General features: G+C 48.9%; 1 protein-coding gene across 1 annotated transcript; it reads left to right on the top strand.

The window, feature by feature from the left end:
* Positions 1-14,091: 14,091 nt before the first annotated feature.
* Positions 14,092-15,392, top strand: LOC125534998 (putative E3 ubiquitin-protein ligase SINA-like 6). The gene is made up of 2 exons (XM_048698059.1): positions 14,092-14,157; positions 14,697-15,392. The coding sequence occupies exons 1-2, from the start codon at positions 14,092-14,094 to the stop codon at positions 15,390-15,392; spliced, it is 762 nt and encodes a 253-aa protein (XP_048554016.1).
* The last annotated feature ends 1,448 nt before the right edge of the window (positions 15,393-16,840 follow it).

Raw genomic sequence — 16,840 nt, 5'->3', positions numbered from 1 at the left:
GCAGGCGACAATGGTCCGCACGATGACCGAAGGCATCGTGAATAGGTTTTTGAGCTCCGCGAAGGCCGAGATGCTTCAAAAGAACGAGACGGAGATAAGATGTCCGTGTCGAAGATGCAAGCTGAAGAGCCTTATGGACCCGGATTCCCTACAGGTGCGGGACCACGTGCTCTTGCATGGTTTCATGGATGGCTATCGGTGGCAAGGTGATGAAGATGACTATGAAGTCATCCATGGGGGACGGGCAAGAAATGAGGACGGGCAGCAAGACAACCGCGGCGAGGGCGGGCAAGAAGACGAAGAATCTCCAAGACATGATCACGAAGTAGATGCAGTACACAGTCATCATGTAGAAGATGCCGGACATGATGATGAGGAAGATCAAGACGAAGGGCATGATCATGAAGATGAAGATGCCGGAGCAGACGACGATAGACCATCGATGGGCTGGGTGCAGGACCCTCATATTCAAGAGCTGCTTCTCAAGCAGACGGGTAACACAAGAGCTGCCGCCCGAGAGAAAGCCAAGCTGGATCAACTGGAGATAGACGCAGTTACTCCATTGTACGAAGGATGCAGGCCCGAGGATACCCGCCTAAAAGTAACGCTCATGGCTCTGGAGATGAAGGTAAAACACAAAATGACCGACGCATGCTTCGACGAGAACATGTCATTCTGGCACGAACGTCTTCCCAAGGGGAACAAGTGCCTGACCAGTTTCGAGGAGGCGAAGAAAATCGTGTGTCCTCTGGATTTACCGCATGTGAAATACCATGTGTGCATGAACGATTGCATCATTTATCGGGACGAGCACGCGGAGTCTACCATATGTTCGGTGTGCGGCGTCACTCGATACAAGAAGAGGAAGAAAGCTCCTCGAAAAGTGGTGTGGTACTTTCCGATCACTCCTCATCCGCAGCGGTATTTCGCGGACCCTAAGGTAGCAAAGCTCTTGTGTTGGCACACGGATAGGGAGGAGAAGAAGCGAGAAGATGCCGGAAATGATCCGGAGATAAATAAAGAAGACAAGATGCTGAGTCACCCTAAGGATGCGAGCCAGTGGCAAGCGTTGAACTTCAAACGCCCAGAATTTGGGGACGATCCAAGGAACATCATGCTGGGCACGAGCACCGATGGAGTCAATCCGTTTGGCAGCCAGAGAAGCACACATAGCACCTGGCATGTGTTTGTGTGGATGTACAACCTTCCCCCCTGATTGTGCATGAAGAGGAAGTACATTCACATGAGTATGCTAATTGAAGGGCCGAAACAACTAGGGACGGCATCAATCTGTATCCGGGGCTGCTGAAAGAGGAGCTAGACACGCTGTGAAAAACGCCTGCCAATACGCGGGACGCCGCAGAGAAAGAATATTTCCCTATGAGAGCCGCACTTCTCACGACGGTGCACGACTATCTCGGTTACGGATATGTCGTGGGGCAGGTGGTCCACGGATTTTGTGCATGCGCCGGGTACATGGATGATACAACGTATCGCCAGCTAGATAGAGATCCCGGGTCTTCGAAAACCGTGTTCATGGGACATCGAAGGTGGCTTCGCGACGATGACTCATGGAGAAAACGCAAGGATCTGTTTGATGGTGAAACCGAACCCCGAAGACGCACGCGTACGAGGAGCGGCGAGGAAATAGACGAGCTGTTGAAAAATTGGAAAGATTGCCCACCCCCGGGAAAGAAGCGAAAGGCGCCAGAGCCGCTGCTGAAGGTATGGAAAACGAGGTCTGTTTTCTGGGACTCGTCGTACTGGCAGATCCTCCGTGTGCCTCACAACCTTGATGTCATGCATATCACGAAGAACGTATGCGAGAGTCTGCTTGGTACCCTGCTCAACATGCCAGAGAGGACCAAAGATGGGCCGAAAGCAAGGGCAGACTTGAAATCAATGGGCATCAGGGATGAGCTTCATGCTAATGATGATGATTATGATGATGATGAGGCGAAGGACACGAAAAGTCGTCGCAAAGGCAAAAAGTCCAAGAAGATCGGAAATGACTGCCCTCACGCGTGCTTCACTCTAAGTCAGGAGAAGATCGAGCAGTTTTTCACCTGCCTCGTAGGAGTAAAACTTCCTTACGGTTACATGGGGAAGATAAGCAGATACCTAGACTCAGCGAAGCAGAAGTTCAGCGGGATGAAGTCTCACGACTGTCACGTGCTGATGACGCAGATACTTCCAGTTGCAATCCGTGGGATCATGGACACGCACGTCCGTAAAATGCTATTTGGCCTATGCAACTTTTTCTACGTCATCTCTCGGAAGTCGGTTAGCGTGAGGCAACTTAGAAGGCTACAGGAAGAGATCATGGTTATACTATGCGAGCTTGAGATGTACTTCCCGCCCGCATTCTTCGACGTTATGGTGCATCTGCTGGTCCATATCGTGGAGGATATCATCCAACTCGGGCCGACGTTCCTGCACAGCATGATGCCGTTCGAAAGGATGAATGGTGTCATCAAAGGATATGTTCGCAACATGTCACATCCAGAGGGAAGCATAGCCAGGGGCTTTCTGACCGAAGAGTGCATCTCCTACTGCACGAATTATCTAGGCATCGAGAACCCCGTTGGTCTGCCCGTCAACAGGCACCTCGACAGGCTCACTGGATGGGGTCACCGCGAAATGCATGTCGACTTCAAGGGTCGACTCGCCGACTTTGAAAGAGCAAACCTAGTCGCGCTACAACACATAGACGTGGTCGATCCTTGGGTGATAGAGCACAAAACCTTTATTGAGAAGACGTACAATGACCGAGGCCAACAGAGGACGGACGGATATATAATCAAAGAGCACAACTCATGTTTCATGCGTTGGTTCAAGGAGAAGCTTCTGTCATACCCTTTACATGAGGATTCTTCCGCGGAAGAAAAACTCATATTCGCCTTGTCACAGGGCGCCGAGCACAACCTGATGACCTATGAGGCATACGATATCAACGGCTACACATTCTACACCGAGGACAAGGACATGAAGAGCGATGGTTATCATAACTCTGGGGTAACGATGGAATCCTACACCCGTAACGACAAGGACATATACTACGGAAGGATCGAGGAGATCTGGGAGCTGAGCTACGCTGGAGAGAAGGTCCCGATGTTCCGTGTCAGATGGGCCAAGAGCGTCCTAAAAGAAGACCGGTATTTCACCACCATGGTTATACCCGAAGCCAAATCCAAGACCGCGGGCACAAACGTCACCGCGAAAAATGAGCCATGGGTACTGGCTTCCCAAGTGGACCAATGCTTCTTCATTACCGACCCGTCAAAGCCCAGTCGTGTTGTCGTGAGGAGAGGCAAAAGGAAGATCATCGTAATGGATGGAGTCACCAATGAGCAAGACTTTGACAAGTACGGCGACCCGAAGATGGAAAATGACGATGAAGATGAAGTACCATACACCACAAGAAGAAGCAGGACCACCCTACCTAAAGGACGTCCGTTCAAGAGAAGAACTCCATTTGCGAAAAAGAAGGGCAAGAAGATTGTGAGAAGATAGCTAAGATTGAATCACGACGTATCGGCCGCGTGTGTGTCAGTGGCAAGCTCAATTATTACATGCAACTAAATTATTACATGTATCACTTGATTTCAACCATGTCATCGATCTAATTCTAAATCTTTGCACAATGGTTTAAATTGTAGTCTTCATTTCTGGATTGTATTTCGACATATGGAAATGGCATTTCTTCTGTTCTAGTCCTCTATCCGGTAACATCTTTTGTTCAAAATAGTGGGGATTAATGTTTTCTTCTGGTATTTTAATTGTTTTTATGAATGTTTATTCTGGTAAAATGAAAAAAGTTAGTAATGGCGCACCAGGAGAAGGTGCGCCATTGCTATCAAGGTATTTATGGCACACCCCTAGAAGGCGCGCCATTGGTATAGGTATGTTTATGGCGCCCCCCTAAAAGGTGCGCCATTGCTAACCCTCCCCCACTCCACTTGCTCCCCTCTCCCTCTGGCCTCTCTCCCTCCCTCGCCAGATCCACCGATTCTAACCCGACGACCCCCGCAGGAGCACGCCGCCGTCCGCACGCGCCCGCTCCATCGCCGCCGCCCTGCCTCCTCGGGCTCCATGATGTCTACTACACAACCTTCTTCTTGTAGACGTTGTTGGGCCTCCAAGTGCAGAGGTTTGTAGGACAGTAGCAAATTTCCCTCCAGTGGATAACCTAAGGTTTATCAATCCATAGGAGGCGTAGGATGAAGATGGTCTCTCTCAAGCAACCCTGCAACCAAACAACAAAGAGTCTCTTGTGTCCCCAACACACCCAATACAATGGTAAATTGTATAGGTGCACTAGTTCGGCGAAGAGATGGTGATACAAGTGGTATATGGATAGTAGATAATGGTTTTTGTAATCTGAAAATATAAAAACAGCAAGGTAACTAATGATAAAAGTGAGCATAAATGGTATTGCAATGATAGTAAACAAGGCCTAGGGTTCATACTTTCGCTAGTGCAAGTTCCCTCAATAATAATAACATAATTGGATCACATAACTATCCCTCAACATGCAACAAAGAGTCACTCCAAAGTCACTAATAGCGGAGAATGAACGAAGAGATTATGGTAGGGTACGAAACCACCTCAAATTTATTCTTTCCAATCAATCCATTGGGCTATTCCTATAAGTGTCACAAACAGCCCTAGAGTTCGTACTAGAATAACACCTTAAGACACAAATCAACCAAAACCCTAATGTCACCTAGATACTCCAATGTCACCTCAAGTATCCATGGGTATGATTATACGATATGCATCACACAATCTCAGATTCATCTATTCAACCAACACATAGAACCTCAAAGAGTGCCCCAAAGTTTCTACCGGAGAATCACGACGAAAACGTGTGCCAACCCCTATGCATAGGTTCATGGGCGAAACCCGCAAGTTGATCACCAAAACATACATCAAGTGAATCACGTGATATCCCATTGTCACCACAGATACGCACGGCAAGACATACATCAAGTGTTCCCAAATCTTTAAAGACTCAATCTGATAAGATAACTTCAAAGGGGAAACTCAATCCATTACAAGAGAGTAGAGGGGGGAGAAAACATCATAAGATCCAACTATAATAGCAAAGCTCGCGATACATCAAGATCGTATCACCTCAAGAACACGAGAGAGAGAGAGATATCAAACACATAGCTACTGGTACATACCCTCAACCCCGAGGGAGAAATACTCCCTCCTCGTCATGGAGAGCACTGGGATGATGAAGATGGCCACCGGAGAGGGATTCACTACAAAAAAAGACACATCCGTGACATTTTGGGCCGAACGAAAAAAATTTCTGTCATACATATGACACTTCTATGACAATAATTGTGACAAAATCCGGTATCATCATAGATGTGGTGGGCTCCTACTTCTATGACAAAAAATCATGACAGAAAATGGGCTTTTCGTCCTGGGCGGACCGGAGACGCAGCTGCATGACATTCTTTGGGCCGTCCATGACGGAAAAAACCGTGGTAGAAGCAAGGGGGAGGAAAATTTCGGGGAGTTCCTGGTTACGGTGGGAGGTCGGGGCCGAGCGATGCGCGTTTCTCTCGTACACGTACGCGCGCGTGTGCGAGGCATTGGCTCTAACTGAACCCGAGCGAGGCGTTGGGCTCTAACTGAACCCGAGCGATTGCACTGCAGGGTACGCATTACTGAACCCGGGCGATCGATCGATGGCTATTAACTGAACCCGATCGAGCGATTCCTTCGCTACTGCTGCTAACTGAAGCCGATCGATGGGATGAACAGTGAGCATTGTGTGGGGGGGGGTTGGGTTGGATGAACAATGAGTGGTGGCGTTGCCTCTGGATGAACAGGACCCCGTGGTGTGGTGGAGGGCTGGATGAACAGTAGACGGTGGAGGGGTGCTCGTGGAGGGGTGGATGAACAGGACCCCGTGGTGTGGAGGGCTGGATGAACCGTAGATGGTGGAGGGGTGGTTGAACAGGACCCCGTGGTGTGGAGGGATGGATGAACAGTAGACGGTGGAGGGGTGGTTGAACAGGACCCCGTGGTGTGGAGGGCTGGATGAACAGTAGACGGTGGAGGGGTGGTTGAACAGTAGCCGGTGGAGTAGCGCGCGGTGGAGGCTGGATGAACAGGAGCCCGTGGATGAATAGTCGCAGGTGAAGGCTGGAGGAGGTCGACGGTGGATGAACAGTAGCTCGTGGAGGCTGGAGGGGGTCGACGGTGGAGATGAACAGTATCCCGTGGAGTCCCGTTTTGCGGTACGCCACACCCGTCCCGATGAACAGGACCCCCGTTTCGACCGTAGCGCTCCAACACAAGTCCGTTTCCTCCGTTTTGCGGTATGCCACACCCCTCCCGATCAACAGGACCCCCGTTTCGACCGTAGGAGGACTGTTTCCTCCGTTTTGCGGTACGCCAGACCCCTCCCGATCAACAGGATCCCGTTTCGAACGTGGCCGGTCGAACACAAGGCCGTTTCCTCCGTTCTGCGGTACGTCAGGCCTCGTTTCCATCGCCTGTTCCGTCCAAGCCCTCCTGATGAACATGACACATTCCGTTGCCTCCCCATGAACACGACGACGACGCTGTTTCTCCGTTCCGACCCAGCCATGTACACGAGCCCTGGCCGTACATATGCGCGAGTAGGCGTTCGAGACCCCGCCCGTATGTACACATACGTGGCCGTATTTTATTTCTTGCACCCTGGCCGCTGTACGTACGTGTAAATGCTACGTGCGCGCCTCTACTACGACACGTGCACGCCTCTACATCGACCAGTATGTACGTACACGTTCGCGACCAGAATGACAACGCTACGTACGCTTCAACCAGGTGGGTCCCGACTGTCAGGAACTTCCTTGCGTGCGAAGATGTAGCTGGTGGGTCCCAGCAGTCAGGGGGAAACGTTTTTTTCGTGAAATACGGTGGCCTGTCCGGTGGGTCCCACTGTCAGGTGGAGGAATAATTATTTTGCACGTAATAAGGAGGCACTTCCTTGCTGCGGCCGTGGACCCAGCTGTCAGCCTCTCCACGTACAATCCACGTCCGATGGAAGCCGTTCCTTGACCACGTTGACCACACCGCGCCGAGAGCACCAGGGCGGTGGACGACGGCGAGGCCTAGGAAGGGGACGACGCGGAGCCGGGGAAGACGCAGCAGTGGATGCCCACACGTAGAGGAGTACGAGGGTTCACTGGTTCACTATGGTGTGAGGCTGCCGTCGCCGCAGAATAACAGGGGGTGTGGGTGAGTAGAGGGATGGCCTGGCCAGCGGTGGGAGTGGTAGGGGGCGGTGAGGCCTCTGCCGCATCACAGCCGGCCACGGGAGGCAGGTGCACGAGGCACGAACGGCGCTGGTTTGGGTGGCTGGAGCAAGAAGACCAGAGGTTGAAGAAGCACTACGGCCGTTGGATGGACATCGTACGGTCACTGGAGCTAGAATCGTGCATATTGACTAAGTTGACAAAGCCCTCTGTCCCCGTCAACTTAGTAGGCCCACAAGTCAGCCTGCCACTATACTGGGTCCTAGCTAACATGGGGAGTATTCATTTTTTTGTGCGTAATAAGGAGGCACTTCCTTGCGTGCGAAGATATAGCTGGTGGGTCCGAGCTGTCAGCGGCGGTAACGTTTTTTTCGCGAAATACAGAGGCCCTTTCGATGGGTCCCTGATGTCAGGTGGAGGAATCATTATTTTGCGCATAATAAGGAGGCATTTCCTTGCGTGCGGCCGTGGACCCAGCTGTCGGCCTCTCCATGTAAAGTCCACTTCAGATGCATGTCGGTCGTTGACCATGTTGACTAGGACGCGTCGAGAGCACCAGGGCGGTGGACGACGGCGAGGCCTAGGAAGGGAACGACATAGAGGCAGGGAAGACTCAACAGTTGTTTCCCACGCGGAGGGGAGTATGACTGTACGAGGGTTTACTGGTTCGTCTGCCATCGCTGGAGAATAACAACAGGTGTGGGTGAGTAGAGGGATGGCTAGGCCAGCGATGGGAGTATGGTGGGGCGGTGAGGCCTGCGCGGCAGCAGAGCCGGCCGCGGGGAGGAGGGAGCAGGCAGTCCCGCCGACGCCTGTTTGAGCGGCTGGAGCAGGAAGAGCAGAGATTGAAGAAGCACAATGGCCGTTGGATGGCCATCCAACAGTCACTGCTTGTGCGTCAACCTTTTTTTAGGAAAGCCTGAAATCTGTGGAAAACAACATACAACCCATTTGCTAATTCTTAAGGTTTTTTTGGAGCCCATGTTCTTTTTGTTAGCATTACAACCCATATTGTGGACACGGTTAAAAAATTATACGAAATTTTTGCATATTTCGGTGCGGTCCGAACTGTTTTTAATCCAAAAATTTCGACTCACATTCAAACTGCTTTTAAAAATAAATGTATATCAATATAAAATCCAACAAATTCTCCATGCATAAAAATTAATGTAATTTAAAATCTCGAAATGAAAAAAAGATATTTGAAACTAATTGCCAGTTTGATGTGTTTTAAAAATGTACAGCCCATTTCTCCTTACTGATGGGCCATTTTCTCGGCGAGCCGAATGAAAGCTCTCCTCGTCTTGAAAGATTTGCAGCGCAACAGGCTTGACAAAGCTACTTACTTGGCAAATCACAAAAAAACTGGGCTGTAGCCGTGGACCCAGTTGTCAGTCCATTTGTTTTTTAGTCCATTTGGTGGGCTGGGTGAAACAATGATGTAGCATCTATGCAGCCCATTTAAATCCCATTTGCATTTTTCTCAAAAGCCGCGGACTTGCTGGGCTGGGTGAAAATATCATGTTGGGCTAGATGGAGAAATGTTATAAAAACATAAACACATGATTGCACGTCAGTAAAATCTTTGCAAGCTTATGTACACAATCACTAGGAGTTAACTTGCCAAGTTATATATAAACAATTATTATTATTATTTTGTAAGAACTTTCAACTTACAAAATAAAATATCATTTTAATTTGATGAGTTAATAGTACGTGGGGTATTATTATTTTTAGGCTAGACGTGGGACAGTTGAGTTGGTTCTAGGGGAAAGTACTAGGAGAAAACTCAGTTTATATCGAAAAAGAAAGTGGGAGAAAATTTAGAGACCTGCTGGGTCCACCTGAGGAGGGGAATATGTTGGGAGGAAGGAGATTCAAAGCACGGCAGCTGAGTGAACTAGTTTTTTTATGGACAAGTGAACTAGTTTACATACATAAGCAAATTGCCACTAAAAAAGCAATCAGGTTAATGGGTTCTTAAAAGAAATATTTCGGACAAAACAGATAATTAATTACGACACATAGGCTAATGCATGAAACACTCACATGATAAAGGTGCTTATAAACAGATAAAGTACAACATCTAGACCTTCCTGGCACGCTTGATCATGACGCTGCGGCTGTCCGTGTACTCGTTGGTTACAGGAAGCAGACACGCCCTCATGTCCAAGATCTGCATGTACATGTCATAGCATGCGTATGCGCCCTTGGCCGCGTAGGTTATGTAGGCTAGATTCAGAGGTACCTCCCACGTGTTCAGGTCGTCTTCTTTCATGTTGGCGTACCAGGGGTCGATGATGGTCTCAGCGAGGTCAACCACGGAGTCCTTCTCCTACCCGTTGCTGATGATCTTGTATTGCTTCTGGATGTCGACAAGCTTGTTGCACCAGATGGCCGAATCGTCGCATTCTTCCTTCTCTCCACCGTAGCGAAGGTGCAGTCGGCGCTGCCGATGAAACGGGCGAATGCTCCAGAACCTGGTGCAGCCATAGGACTGAGGCGAGGCAGAGCTTCACCGAGTCTGTATCGTTGGTCTACATCACATTCAACTTGGTGCAGCCATAGGACTGTACGGCAAACTCAAAGGGGAACTCCTTGCTGAAGTCCATATCCAGCAGGCTCACCCCTCGGATCGCCATTGGAGTCTCTTCGAGTGAACGAGTGTGTAGGCGGCCGCAGCAGTTCATTTTTTAGCTCTTGGGGAACTGGATTCAAGAGTAAGCTGAGTGTGTACAGGCGACAACAGTTACTACCCCTCCCTCGTCCGCTGCACGCCCGGCAGAAGATGCACCCTCGGCCACATGTCGGTTCACGAGCGGGTCTGTATTGGTACTGTAATAACAGGAGTTAGTGGTCACTTTACTTAAATTTAATTAGCTTTAATAGAAATTTGTACTTAAAACAAGAAATGCATTCGCTCGTTCTATTAGTGCCACAGGATCAACATGCACAACAATTAGAATTATTATTCTCAGGACGCACACGATCATCACATTTGTCGCACTTTCACAAAAGATAATACTATCGAGTCTGAACTGTTTGTTATGGTTGTTGTCCTCTGCATCATCATGTCGTGTTTCCCAGCTTGCAAGATTCAGAACCAACAAATAAGATCCAAATAATAAGTACAACAAAGATGCCTACACATCTCATTGATTCCCAGCTTGCAAGATTCAGAACCAACAAATAAGATCCAAATAATAAGTACAACAAAGATGCCTACACATCTCACTGATTCCCAGCTTGCAAGATTCAGAACCAACCCATTAGAGCCTTTTGATAAAGTGAATATCGGGATTAAATCCATCTTGGCTAGCCATGTCATACAATCGAAGAACTTGGCGAATGCTCTTGACCGTCACAACATCTGTAGTTGAGTATTCATGTTTGCACAACATGTTTGCATAGCACAAACAAGGAGACAGGAGAGCATGATTTCGCTTTAATAGCGGCCTCCTTGAACTCAACCTCCAGCTCTACTTGGATGAGGTCTGCCTGGAGTTCCATGATTCAATTCATGCGCCTTTTGCTGCAGTTCACCTGAAATGAAGCAAAGATTGCATCATTCAGCTAGCAAGAAGTACTTGCTCTTGTGAGCTGGCAGGTTCTTCTTTAGTAGTTGCACTAAAATTGAGGAACATTAAGGTTGGCTGTCCGGCTCATGTAAGGTGCAACTATAATTTTCTTATCCTTTTGTGTAGTTCCACTAAAATAAAGTGTCATTGTGGTGACAGTGACGGCTCCATCTTGCAAAGGCTAATAAAATGTTGCACGAGATTACCAGCAGAACTTGACGGAGATTTTGGAAACTCCAATCACCATTTTGTGCAGTTCCACCAAAATTGAGAGATGTTGCCCACGTGACATTTTAGTTGAACTGCACAAGGCACTCATTCCAAAAAAAGTGTTTTGTGCAGTTCACCAAAAGGTCACAATAGCAACAAGGTGAAATGGATATCCCTATCTGCACAAAAAGATAGAAAGTAAATAGTTGCTGGTCAATAAGAATATATGAAACATATACAAAATGAAAAGAAGCATCTTAATTATGTTCATGGCAATCACGCAAGGACAGTAGAAATTTTAAAACGTCAGCAATGCTTCATGTTACCAGAAGCATTACGATCAACAATGAGATTCCTCAAATATGGGATTACTTTAATGGTGGCATTGCTTGTTTACCAGACACAGTAAATCAACAACAACTAAAGAGTTGGTTTAAGGGCATGGGACCATGGGGACACCAGGACACTCAGCAGCGTAAATGAGCAACTTACTTATCATACCGGGGAAAACAGCAGGAGTGCCATTTGTAACACCGTTTAATTGCATCTTATCACTGGAGGCATTAGATTAACAATAACACTGGTTAGACATGTCCCTAAGGTAACAGTGTGATCGCTTCATTTTACATGCGCCCTTACATTAACAACAACAAAAGGTTGGTATAAGGACATGCGACAGTGGACGCATCAGCACAATGTACCTACAAGGAGGCATAAAGTGGTGATGCCGAGTTTGTTCATGCTATGTGAGGGCAGCAAACCTCCTGGAGACCTTGTACTATGTGAGGGCAGCAAATCTAATCCTAGAGACCTTTTACTATGTGAGGGCAGTAAATCTAATCCTGGAGACCTTTTACTATGTGAGGGCAGCAAATCTAATCCTGGAGACCTTTTACTATGTGAGGGCAGCAAATCTAATCATGGGACCTTTTACTATGTGAGGGCAGCAAATCTAATCCTGAGACCTTTTACTATGTGAGGGCATCAAATCTAATCCTGGAGACCTTTTACTATGTGATGGCAGCAAATCTAATCCTGGACATACTCTATTGACTTGTCCACCAGCCGCCACTTTCTATCCTTTTTTCAACCAATAATAGATCTGTTCCTTATCCAGTTTGTACTGCGTTTTCCCATCATTTCCCTTTTCAACCAAGAGACCGGTTGGGTATCCGGTCTCTACTACTTTCACCATATTATTTCCTCTTTGAATCAAGTCCTAGATTCATGCTACAACTTTCCCCCTTTCTTCATTGTTTGAACAAAGCCCTAGATTTGAATGCATGAAGTAGCTTTACCTCTAATAATACTAAAAATTTAGGTGGCTTTGGAAGAGCTGATGGGAGTAGAAAAAGATGCACATGCAGACACGTGGGGAGCTGGGGCAGTAGAGCAAGGCCGCTTTCGAAGAACTTATACCTGAGGGTCACCGGGATGTCGGCGGCGGAAGGTCGGATCTGCGGACAATACGACACGGAGGAAGAAGGGTCGGAGGACCTCCCGAGCCAGTGCTGTGTCGGAGAGAACGTCACGGGCAGAGGATCGGGCCCCTCCGGCAGCTGTGGGTTTCCTCCCTCGGCGGCGATGACCGTTTGAACGATGCGTGCGGTCGCCAGCACCGTATGGAAACGCTGCGTGGTGCGGGGCCGCAGGCCGGCACCTTGGATGATTTAGCACAGCCGACGGCCGCTCGCGTCCATCGCCTCCATAGGTGCTTGTGGCTTCTGGTCACTTGGTCTTGGATTGGAGTGAGCAGTGTTGCGCAGAGACTTGGGAGTAGATGGATTGGAGTGGTGGGGCTATATTAGCAAGTAGTTGTACGTACTAGTACAATAGTGGGCTCACATAGCAATTTTGTCTCATGCAAGAGCCTGGCTATATGCGTGCTCCACTGTTCACAACTGCAACATTCAGTTTGCGCTTGGCTCTTCGCCTCTTCGAGAAGACGAACTATGATGTTACTACTACTGCTTCTACAGTGTCGAATCCACTGCTGCATGTCCGTCCACCGCGAGCGGGACGGATAGCTTGTTGTAGAAGTACTACTAAGAAAAAGCTTGTCCTTGTTTGCGAGAAACCGCACGCATGGGTGAGGGAGAAGGCATGTAGTAAAATCAAGCTTCTCCTCGTTGTACGAGTTGACGCGACACATCATAACACTGGACCCACATGCTTGCCTCTAAACTTGGCTGAAAGACCCGCAGTGTACAATATACTTGCTACAACCTCTAACATTTACCCACCACAAATTAAAATATATGTGGCCGTATGCATTGTTCTGATGCAGAGGCCGGGGAGTCCCCCCTTTTCGAAAAAAACGAATTAAAATATATATTCCTGTCTTGACCAGATGAGCGTGCAAACTACAATCACCAGGGTGTCAGGTAGGTCCAGAAGACTATTGTTTTTTAAACTTCGAGACGACCACATAGCATGGAGCCGACCCCAACAATTTTAAGCTTATAGGCATGGTACACGCTATCCTAGACTACTCTACACATGAAACTGCCACACAAGCGTCCGGGCTGCGCTTGGCTCTTCGGCTCTTCGGGAAGTCGAACAATGATGGAGTACTACTGCACTGGAGGAGTACTACAGTACGCTTCTGGCCATCTGACATCGATTGAACTGCTGCATGTCCACCGCGTGTGGGAGGGAGAGCATGTAGCGAAAGCTTCTCCTAGTCTTGCCAGCCACCACGCTCATGGGCGAGGGAGGGACGCTCCTGCCTTTGCGTGTATGACAGGTGGGCCCGACAGGTGTGTGGCCAACCTGTCATACAGCCAAAGGCAGGTGTAGTTAAGTCCGTGAGGGAGAGGATAATCAAACTTCTCGTTGATGTACGAGTTGACGCGACACATCAAAGCACTGCACTCGATATATTTCAATAATTTGCGTTTACCGATGCATTAATTACAACGCATGCATGCATGCCGTGACTCTCCTTTTGATACTTGCATGTGTTGATTTAATGCACCTTGAAGTAGTATAAAATATGTGACGGTAAAGCTTTGTAATACCCCGGCCCAAGTTGAGAGATGGTTGTGCACGAGGAGGGCGAGATCATGCAGACCGAACAGGACCCGATGATGGAGCTCTCTAAGGTGGTGTTTGGTTCTCTAGTCCTAGGACTTTTTCTAGTCCCAACTAAAAAGTTCCTAGTCCCTAAAAAGTCCCTCCCTGTTTGTTTCCAGAGACTAAAAAGTCCCTAGTCCCTCCCTAGAGGTTATATAAATGACCATGTTGCCCCCAGTATATAGAAAATAACAATCAAACAACACCATGGGGTGGCGGGCCAATGGGTGCATGAAGGGGCATTGTTGGAAAAGTCCCAAAAAGTCCCAAAAAGACTCTCCTTGAGAGTCTTCTTCATTTAGTCCCAAATGCCTAGTTTAGTCCCTAAAAAGTCCCTCCCATTTGGTAAAAAGCCTCTAAGAGGGACTTTTTCTAGTCCCTACACAAAAAAGTCCCTGGAAACAAACACCCCCTAAGGTCTCGATGGACCTCACCGTGCTCCACTGCCCCTTGTGCCTCCGCCCCTTGATGCCTCCAGTGTATGAGGTTCGAATACACCTCGTCTGTTTGGTTGATTGAGCAAGGTGCAGGTTTCTTGATTGATGTGTTGTTCGATTGATTTCTGCAGTGCAAGGGAGGGCACCTGGCCTGCGCAGACTGCCGCGTCGAGCGCCCTGGGAACCAGCGGCAGTGCCAGAAGTGCGAGCGCGGCGGTGGCTTTGACGTGCGGAACACGGGGGTGGACTTCGTCCTTTCGTCGGTGAGGGTGGAGTTCCCGCACGAAGGTTGTGGGCTCTACGTCACTTACCACAAGCTCGCCGATCACCAGAGCGTGTGTCCGCTCGCGCCCTGCAAATGCCCCGTGCCTGTCTGCGGCTACGAAGGCCCGCCGCCGGCGCTCTACCACCACATCAGCACCGCGCATCCCATGCCCGTGCACAGGATCCAGTACGGCAAGGTGCTCCAGCTGCAAGTGCCACTGTCGGAGCCACGGCTCTTGCTGTTCGCGAAGGAGGACCGCCACGCGTTTTTCTTGGTCGGCGGCGTGCTCGACATCGGCGCGCCTATCGCCGTGTCGGTCGTCTGCATCAGAGCGGGGGCGTCCCCACTACCGCACTACGTGGCCAAGCTGTGGGCGAATGGCCCGCCGGGGGAGCCCAAAGGCACGACCAACACCGTCAAGGTGGAAATGGAGGTGACAAGCAGCAAGGATCCCGGCGACGTCGACGTGCAGGAGCTGACCTTCTTGACAGTTCCGCCCAAGCTGCTGGATGGGGCTAAGCTTGTGTCCCTCCACATTCAGATTGACAAGCTCACGTCCTAAATGTTTCTACATTGCCTTCTGTTTATCTTAGTAATATGCTAATATAGGGATTACCTTGGTCTACTTTAGCTTAAGAAATGGTGGGTTTTGGTGGCGATGCAGCAATTACTTCGACATCAGATCAGTAATTTCCAACAGTCGAACAAATATTTTGTGTCCATTGGATATAAAGTTCCTTTGGGTAAGAAGTACTACTTGTCATCAAAATGGATAAAAGGAGATGTATGTAGACGTATTTTAGTTCTAGATACTTTAATGGTGGAGTACTACAGTACGCTTCTGGCCATCTGACACCGATTGAACTGCTGCATTTCCACCGCATGCGGGAGGGAGAGCGTGTAGCGAAAGCTTCTCCTAGTCTTGCCAGCCACCACGCTCATGGGCGAGGGAGGGACGCTCTTGCTTTTGCGTGTATGACAGGTGGGCCCTACAGGTGTGTGGCCAACCTGTCATACAGCCAAAGGCATGTGCAGTTAAGTCCGCGAGGAAGAGGATAATCAAACTTCTTGTTGATGTACGAGTTGACGCGACACATCAAAGCACTGCACTCGATATATTTCAATAATTTGCGTGTGTGACTCCCAGATGCAGAGGCCGGGGGTCATCATCCTCCTTTTCGAGAAAAAATAGACGCGTGTGTGAGAGGACGAGTGCGTGCGTGCACCTCTTCTATTCCTGTATGACGTACTACTAAACTCAGAGTACAAGTTTTTGTGGGTGGCACGATGGTGCGTGCGAGAAGTCCCGAGAGATAGGCTTAATGCATTAATTGCAATGCATGCATGCATAAAGTACATGCATTGGTCAATTTTCTCTTAATACTTTCATGCAATGATTTAATGCATCTTGGAATCTAAACATGTGTTGGGGACAACCAAATTGAGCCTTATAAAATGGAAAAACTAAAATTTTTAGATAAGCCCTATAAAACCGAAAAGGAGGGAGTAGAAAAAGAAGTACTCCATCCGGGAATAGTGCCGCACTTCGAAACTAGAACCGTCAATAAATTTTGAGCTTGCGTCTCATCACATTCCAAATTACTCCACGCTATATTGAATTGCAAACCTGTTCACACCGATCACAACCTAAACAGTTTCCCACTTAGGAGTGTATTAGTACTCGGTTATAAATACTAGTATGCCAAGATGACTGCACATTCCTCCTCAACTCCTCATCCACAAAAACAAACAAGTCATTCAGCATCCTTCCCTTGCGTCTGCCATGGCCAGCGTGAGTTCTGGGTCGAGAGATTTCCACCAGGGAGAGGCGAGCATGGAAGCGGAAGCACGAGAGATGTCCCGCCTCGCTGCGAGAGCAGCCGACATGTCCCGCCGTGCGGAAGTAGCAGCATAGAGGTCCCGCCGTGCCGCTCAAGCAGCATGGAGGTCCCGTCGCGCCGTCGATGCAGCAGACTGGTCCGGCCGCGCCGCGGAAGTAGCAGAGATGTC

Source organism: Triticum urartu, chromosome 1 (assembly GCF_003073215.2).
Source record: "Triticum urartu cultivar G1812 chromosome 1, Tu2.1, whole genome shotgun sequence".
NCBI classification, from domain to species: domain Eukaryota; kingdom Viridiplantae; phylum Streptophyta; class Magnoliopsida; order Poales; family Poaceae; genus Triticum; species Triticum urartu.
This window is presented reverse-complemented; position numbering and strand designations above follow the sequence as displayed.

Coding starts and splice junctions, on each gene's coding strand:
- LOC125534998 (XM_048698059.1), top strand. CDS start 14,092: ATGGTTGTGCACGAGGAGGGCGAGATCATGCAGACCGAACAGGACCCG. Junction 14,158..14,696: donor CGATGATGGAGCTCTCTAAG/GTGGTGTTTGGT, acceptor TGATTTCTGCAG/TGCAAGGGAGGGCACCTGGC.